Source organism: Petromyzon marinus, chromosome 77 (assembly GCF_048934315.1).
Source record: "Petromyzon marinus isolate PM22_M1 ecotype Great Lakes invasive population chromosome 77, UKy_Petmar_22M1.pri1.0, whole genome shotgun sequence".
Lineage (NCBI taxonomy): Eukaryota > Metazoa > Chordata > Hyperoartia > Petromyzontiformes > Petromyzontidae > Petromyzon > Petromyzon marinus.
The window spans coordinates 4,523,872-4,532,001 of record NC_133743.1 but is presented as its reverse complement, the minus strand read 5'-3'; the positions used below and the strand labels follow the sequence as shown (position 1 = coordinate 4,532,001).

The following is an 8,130-nucleotide window of genomic DNA, read 5'->3' as shown; positions in this document are numbered from 1 at the left end:
AGCGGTGGCGCAGTTATTTCACTGCATTACGAACTGAAAAATGTGATAGCTGAACTTATTGTGGGCCTCTGCTATGTTGATTGATCCTCAATTAATAACATGGTGAAGTGAGGGAGCATTAATACTGAGCAGAGGAAGGCGGCCAGGCATGGTTCTGGAAACACCTCCATTTTTTACCATGCAAGTGTGTGACAGTAACGTTTGTATTTGCTGTGAAGTATATTAACTCTATTGAACACGGATGTTATTTTCCCTGTAACTTTTTATGAGAATGGAAACAGTCAGGAAATTGACACAACACATGCAGCTGAAGTTAGATCTGTTCATCCGAGCATTCAATAAAATCTGAGCCTGGCTTCACACCGCTATGTTGAACATGAATTAATACATTTATGCAAAATACAAATAGTATTATTTTCAACATTCTTTGCCACATTACCTGAATTTTCATTAAATAAATATTCAATTCGTAGCCAGACAGCCGAAATTATGCATGGAGTTTTGAGTTATTTTGAAGATACTAGAGCTTCCATGCATATGTATGACCATTTACCCTCTTATTGTGTGCCTTAACAGCCCGTAGTATGAATTGGGGAATCTTTTTCACTTTATCATGAATATATTAATAATTATAGATGTGCAAGGCATGCGTGACTGTGTATATATGCATTCCTTTGGGTCTCGATACTGACGTAGATGGTGTGGATATTTTTTTCTGTCTGCAGCTGACGCTTCCTCTGATGGAGCAAAGGCACTCAGTGCAACTCGGTGCAAAAAGGCAACAATGCGACCATTGACAGAGCACCAGAGAACACACACAGGAGAAAAACCCTTCAAGTGTAGTGTGTGTGAGATGGCATTTTCAGGTTAATCTACTATTAAACAACACCAGAGAATACACACATGAGCGAAACCCTTCAAGTATACGGTGTATGAGAAGGCATTTGCACATTTATCAGTTCTTCAGACCCACCAGAAACACACACAGGAGAGAAACAATTCAAGTGCACTATGTGCATGAAGGCGTTTACACAGTCATCACATCTTCAAAGACACCAGATAACACGCAGGCATCAGAAGATCCCCAAGGAGTGGAGCCTGAAATCCGCTTGTGCAATGAGCCTATCCATCATGAAACAAGAACCACAAGAAAATCCCAGCTTCGACACTTTAAATGGCATCAAGTTGAAATATGAAGAAGCCAATGTGAAATGTGAAGAAGTGAAAGTGAAGAGCGTAGAAGTGAAGGTTACATTTGAGAAGCTACGACCATTCATTGGCGGCTCATTAACATAATTTATTCAGTTACGCCAAAGCTCGTTGGAGGAGGGGATTGTGTTTGAACCCCGCAAGTGACGTCATGTCACCACATGACGTCACGAGATACCAGATAGCTGGTGCTACGCGCTCGCGCTCACTGAGATTCGAGGTGAGACGTTTACATTGTGGTGGTTGTTGTGGTTGTGGTGGTTGTTGTGGTTGTGGTGGTTGTTGTTGTGGTGGTGAACCCAGGTAGAGGCTCGCTCCTCCCTCTCGTAGGGATGTCAATTGAGTAGCAGCGAGTATGGAATCGATGTCCAGGTTGGAACATTACGCGCAGGGCCTTGCCTCCTGCCCTCGCCTGATTGCATTAATTATCTGCTCACTACTTTGAAACTTTGTTTTATTTTAAATATTTCTACGTTTTTATTTATTTTACCAGGCATAGCCCACTTGAGCTACACCGCTCTTGTTTTCAGAAGCGACCTGCCCACAACACAGTGGGCTTATCAACTTGTGGAAATGTTTATCGGTCAAATACTCCAAACGCGTGGTGATGTTGACTCTAAATGTGCAGGGGAAAACCGCAGGATCCGGAGGAAAATCCACGCGTCCACGGAGAGAGAGACGCGCAAACTCCAAATATACAGCCATAATAGAGGTTTGTTTGTGTTAGATCGCGTTAATAAATAAATGTGCCGTTAAATCCACCACCACCACCCGACACAGCCAATTAGTAAGAGGTTGTCACGTGAACAGAATGTGGCCATGCGTCACTAGTACAGCACATCGGTGTGTTGGAGAGCCAAGCCACAACATTTACAATCTGAGTATGACGTTTTGACTAATTACAACCAGCTTCATCAGGCGACAGCCAAATGTGGCTTGGCTCTGGGAATATAAATCGTCTTGCTGGGTTCATAGCGCAGCACGCTAAATGTTGCACTACTGCTCCCCACTCACGCACAAACTTAATCGGAAGTATAAAAGGGAAATTTGTGAATATGTGTGTTCGAAATGTTTAGCATACTTCCCAAAATGCAACCAACTTTTGGCATGTGGGTAGTTTCCAGACTGTACACAATGCAAAAAGTATAAAAAATATATTTTTGGGTGGGGGGGGGGCACAATAATGGATATATTTTGCACGGCAAGTGAGCTGTGATGTCACATCTGTAACGTCACACGTAAGTAAATAACCTGCCTGGGAATTTCATGTCACAACACTGTACCTGCTCAACTCTCCATGAGTAATCAGGAAGTTCTACAAGTGGTGGAGGAGCGTCCATGCCTGGTTAATGTGTTCACGACCAGCTCTGGTTTGGCAGCCAGAGTCTCACTTAAAATTTGTCTAGCAGCATTCATTATTTCATTAGACTGTGTAACGCTGCGTGGAAGCTGCCTGGACTTTTGCTCCATGCAAAGCTGTGAGTGTCCATCGCCAAGGTCTCGTCTGTCTGAGACCATCCCTCTCCCTGCCATACTGGCATCGCACCCGCCTCTCATCCTTCATCCTGTGGATGGTGGGCACACAGGACGGTGCCACGTAGCCATTACAGGCTGGGTCTAAATGGGTTACGTGGGTCACCTAGCCACCAGGCATCGTTCCATGAGTGATATCAATATAGAATATCTGTAAGGAGGCCCCCCAATAGACTGCCCCTGGAACTCTACCGGTACAGGTTCTACGGTGGGAAGTCCCTGGGGCCCGGCCCAGGACATGCTGGTGGGAATATGTCGCTCGGCTGGCTTGGGAACGCCTGGGAATTCCCCAGGAAGAGCTAGAGTCTGTCGCCAGAGAAAGGGAGGTCTGGACTGCCCTACTCAATGTGCTGCCGCCACAACCCTCAATCAAGATGAGAGCTCTCACTCTAATGGTGCATTGTCTTTGAGTTGTGCACCTTTTGGCGTCTTCTGGTCCACCACCATGTGAGACTGGGGTCTAAGGAAAGCTGTCTCGGGTGTGGACCAATCAATTTCAAGGACAGTGCATACATTATCAGAGTTATGTTTTTTGTTTGCATTCCGACCGCAGGTATTGTGGTCAATGCAAACATGACTCCTTGTAAAAAAGGTATCAGTTTTGTTGCCAGATAAAAGGGTAAAAAAACAATTATCAAGACAGGATTTAGAAATAAAAGAACAAACACAGCTGTGAGTCTTCTTGGCCACAGATATTACTCCTTTCTCTGTGGATGCAACATATTTACTTATTTAAAGGACCGTCTGTTCTGGCTGATAATTAAGGCTGGCCTGCCTATAATCCCCTCTATTGAACCAAACAAGATTGTATTAGAACCTTACATATCCTTAAAATATCAGTACAATATAATCAGTGAGTCGCTTTGGCAGGCGAGCCTGCATTGGTTGGGTCATGAAATCCGCATAAACAGCATGCTCAAGCATCTTCTGTTAGTCCAGATCTTACGGGCTAAACAGGCATGGCATTGGCTAGAGAAGAGATTGGAGGATGTGGAGGCGATCAGACCTGATGATGACTGGTACCAGGAGTGTCAAGATCGGCCTCTGTGGAGGAGGCCCGTGATATATGCTGCAGGGCAGTTGGAGGTATTTGCTCTGCAACAACGATGAGGTCGGAGTAGCAACACTCACATGAATGGGTGGAACTCTGGGTGCCTAAAATGCAGCAAGACAGTGGGAAGCACAGCTGGTGCATCTGTCAATCATCTCAGTCCATCCCTTGACACCTGGATCATTCTCATGACCTGCTGACAAGTGATCCACACATGGCATTCATGTGAAATGTATGTGTAGTGAGTTCAACTGAGTCGCAGACGTACACTTGGAGGCAACACATTTATTTAACACCAACACATGGGGTAACTGCCCATTAACAGAATAATAACCTATGGTGGTGACCATCAGGCTAACTGCACTAATTACAACGTAACTAGCTAGTCCAGTTCCACGTGTTGGAGACTTGGTGTAACGTAGACGAAGGTTTCTTCAGGTTGAACAATAACAGCTAGATCTGTTCATCCCAGCATTCAAGGAAATCTGAGCCTGGCTTCACACCTCTAAGTTGCGATTGAACACTAATTTATGCATTTCTGCATGATAAAAATAGTATTAGTTTCAACACCCTTGGCTTTGTTAGCTGAATTTAGCTTTCATAAATATTCATTTTCTAGCCAGACAACCGAAATTGTGTGCTTGGAGTTTTGAGTTAACATTCATTTTGAAGGTACTTGGGCTTCCAGGCATATTTATGACCATTTGCCCTCTCATTGTTTGTCATAACAGCCTGTGTGATGAATTTGGGAATTTTTTTCACTATATCATGGACATATGCGTAAGTATAGACGTGTAAGTCATGTGTCACTGTGTATATGTGCATTCCTCTGTGCCTCGATACTGACGTAGATGGTGTGGATATTCTCTTTTTTCTGTCTGCAGCTGACGATTCCTCTGCAGAATTGGTCTGATGGAGCAAAGGCACTCAGCGCAGCTCGGTACTAAAAGGCAACAATACAACCAGTGTGCATACAGCACGGATCAAACTGGACATTTTACACAGCACCAGAGAACTCGCACAGGAGAGAAACCCTTCAAGTGCACTGTGTGTGACAAGGCATTTGCATGGTCATCAGGTCTTCATAACCACCAGAGAACACACACGGGAGAGAAACCCTTCAAGTGCAGTGTGTGTGGGAAGTCATTTTCACAGTCATCTGGTCTTGTTTTACACCAGAGAACACACAGCGGAGAGAAACCCTTCAGGTGCACTTTGTGCGGGAAGGCGTTTTCACAGTCAGCTGGTATTTTATTACACCAGAGAACACACACAGGAGAGAAACCATTCAAGTGCAGTCTGTGCGGAAAAGCGTTTTCACAGTCATCTAGTCTTGTATTACACCAGAGAATACACACGGGAGAGAAACCCTTCAGGTGCAGTCTGTGCGGGAAGGCATTTGCACAGTCATCTGGTCTTGTTTTACACCAGAGAACACACACGGGAAAGAAACCCTTCAGGTGCACTTTGTGCGGGAAGGCATTTTCACAGTCATCTGCTCTTGTATTACACCAGAGAACACACACAGGAGAGAAACCCTTCAAGTGCAGTCTGTGCGGAAAGGCGTTTTCACAGTCATCTAGTCTTGTATTACACCAGAGAACACACACGGGAGAGAAACCCTTCAGGTGCACTGTGTGCGGGAAGGCATTTGCAGGTTTATCAAATCTTAAAACACACCAGAGGACATACAATCATCAGAAGATCCCCAAGGAGTGGAGTCTGAAATCGGCTTGTGAAAGTCAAAGTGCTGCATTGACCCCATCCCTTATGAAACAAGAACTAAATCCCAGCTTGGACACTTTTAAAGGTATCAAGGTGAAATGTGAAGAGGCGAAGGTGAAATGTGAAGAAGTGATGAAGAGCGAAGAAGTGAAGATGAAATGTGAAGAAGTGATGGTAAACTGTGAAGATGAAGATTCAACTCCAAAATCGGACCTTCACATCGATGGAGGCAACGTGAAACAGGAGGAGAATTCTCACTGTGATGCAGAGCGAGGCAACTCCCAGCAGTTTGTGGAAGTGGAGGTGTGGGTGGACTTCTTAGACAATACAAAGTCAAATGGAGACCCGGTAAATGAGCAAATGAAGCGCCAATAGATTCACCTTTGTCACAGGCCTTTAATGAAAAGAACGTGAAGTCGGACACTCAATTCCTGGGTTCAACCTGCAGAGTAAGAGTGACCAGTATTTGTGGACCTGTGAGTTGGCTAGATGATTAACCAGGAGCAAGAGCCAATAAGCTCGGAAGTGCTGTATATATTAGGTCTTGAGAAAGAATTAAAATTAAATGAAAACTGAAAATGCGTATATTTTTGGAAATTATGCTGATTATGTATTTATGCTAATTAGGCTCTGCTTATTCTTAGTTTTTTTTCGGTAAAGTCACGTTGAAGAGAAACAAAATAACAAAATATATATATTTTGTTAGACAATACAATATATATTTTGTTATTTTGTTGTTTCTCTTCAACGTGACTTTACCGAAAAAACTAAGAATATGAATTACTGCAGTCACGAAAGCTTTAAATCAAAATTTAGGCTCTGCTTCATTGCCTAGGGGTTTTTCCAATCGTGATAATATGAAGGTATAATTGCGTGAAGTTATGCAAGTGTATGTAATTATGCTAATCCGGCTCTGCTTCATTGTCTAGGGGTGTATTACCAATCTTGATAATACATTGATTGGCTTTCGTAACTGCAGGAATTCATATTCTTTGGGTCTTTCGGTAAGTCACGTAGATAGGTTTTTGTTATTTTCTTTGAACCTATCGTGACTTTACCGAAAGACCTAAAGAATATAATACAGTGATTCTCGCTTGAACTTTTACTGATTATGTTTTAGTGTGTTTGTCAGGTCACAAAATTCAGATCTCACCACAGGATACAGTTCTTATAATATGAATATTACGCATGAACTTAGGAAGGGACACAGACTCTTCTGCGTTAAGCAACTTGAATATCTAAAAACAAAACACTAATATGCAAACGCTTATGCTAGGAATTGTCAACCCAGTACTGCTGGAAATGTCCTCATCGATCCGTGCAATTAACCCTCAATGGTTACGTTTGTTAACTGGATAACAAAACAATTGGCTAATTCCTCAGAATAAAAGCGACCATACACGGCGATAGGAAAAAGTCATTAAAATTTGTTACAATATTCATACGAACAGGAGTAAAGAAACATGTGCCCAAGGCAAAAGTAGTTTTCAATGAATTCATTGGTAAGATTATGCAATTTATCGAAATGCCCTGGAACAATAGTGTTCGGCATGGGCTTGAATTGATTCGCGGTCAAGATTCCGTGATCAAAAGAAAGAAATCCCAACACAATAGTATTCCTGTGAGTGTAGATTCGTACCATCGATGCTTATAAAGGTTTAGCGTCAATTTATTGCTAAAGCTATGCAATTAACGAACCGAATGACAAATACTTCTATACGACCATATTCAAGCAGCTCAATGGACCGAACAATGTTTTCCACGATCAGCTAATAGTTAATGCACCACCTTAGGATGGTCCTTTTCGAAACAAAGAACTTTTGGAACAATCTTATTAGTCCCGATATGTGTGTTATGTATGTGTGGGAGTATTGTCTTCGTGCTCAAGCCACCGCCGAGGTGGGGCTTTCCTTGTACCGAGAATACCTCGGTTCAGTTCCCTCCTGGGCGATGAGTCGTGTGTGTGTGGGCGTGTCATACACACGGCGCTCTCTCTTTGTGGCAGCTCCAGGCTTCTCCACTGCTGGATGATTGTTGAGTCGGCACGATCCCCTTTTGCGGTGCCTGATAGCGCTCGCAGCTCGTCCGCTGGTCGCCAGTGCTGACACTCTTTCTCGGTTGCACTGGTCACGCTCTCCCTTGCACCAGGCACGGTTGATCCTTGTAGACTCGACCTTTGCAGGAGTGTGCTCGGCTTCCGAGTCCGCACGCTCGTGGGTAGTTGTTAGCCGCTGCTGCTGCTGCTGGTCCTGTGCGATGCTTGCTTGGTCAATGCCTGGCACTTTCTGCCATTTCTCCAGGTTGATTGCTTGTTATTGCTCATCACTCTTTTCTTTCTCTCTTGCTGCAGCTGCTGGTGGGAGTTGGCACTCAATGTAGAATAAAACTTCTAGCGATACTTCATCTGTCAGCGCCAAACTTACACATCGCTCCTCTGCAAGCCTCGTCATCCATGGTCAATTGTGGGGCCCACCCCCGGAGCTTGCCGCAGCAAGACTCAATTGCGTGTTTTGTGTCCTTGCTTATATCTGAAATTCTTCCCCCTCTGCGCGTCTCTCGTGGGAAAAAAAACGGAATCCATTTGATTTAGTTCTGTGGTTGCAGCTGCTTGG

The 8,130-nt window shown here is 43.9% G+C and overlaps 1 protein-coding gene across 2 annotated transcripts; it reads left to right on the top strand.

Annotated features, from left to right (window-relative positions):
* Positions 1-862: 862 nt before the first annotated feature.
* LOC116957573 (uncharacterized) lies at positions 863-6,097 on the top strand. 2 transcript variants are annotated; one of them, XM_032979813.2, is made up of 3 exons: positions 866-1,429; positions 1,838-1,921; positions 4,678-6,097. In XM_032979813.2, exon 3 carries the CDS (start codon positions 4,706-4,708, stop codon positions 5,891-5,893), a length of 1,188 nt encoding a protein of 395 aa, XP_032835704.2. In that variant the 5' UTR covers positions 866-1,429; positions 1,838-1,921; positions 4,678-4,705; the 3' UTR covers positions 5,894-6,097. The 2 variants fall into 2 exon arrangements, with proteins under 2 accessions (XP_075912826.1, XP_032835704.2); XM_076056711.1 differs by lacking the exon at positions 1,838-1,921 and having other exon boundaries at positions 863-1,429.
* Positions 6,098-8,130: the final 2,033 nt, after the last annotated feature.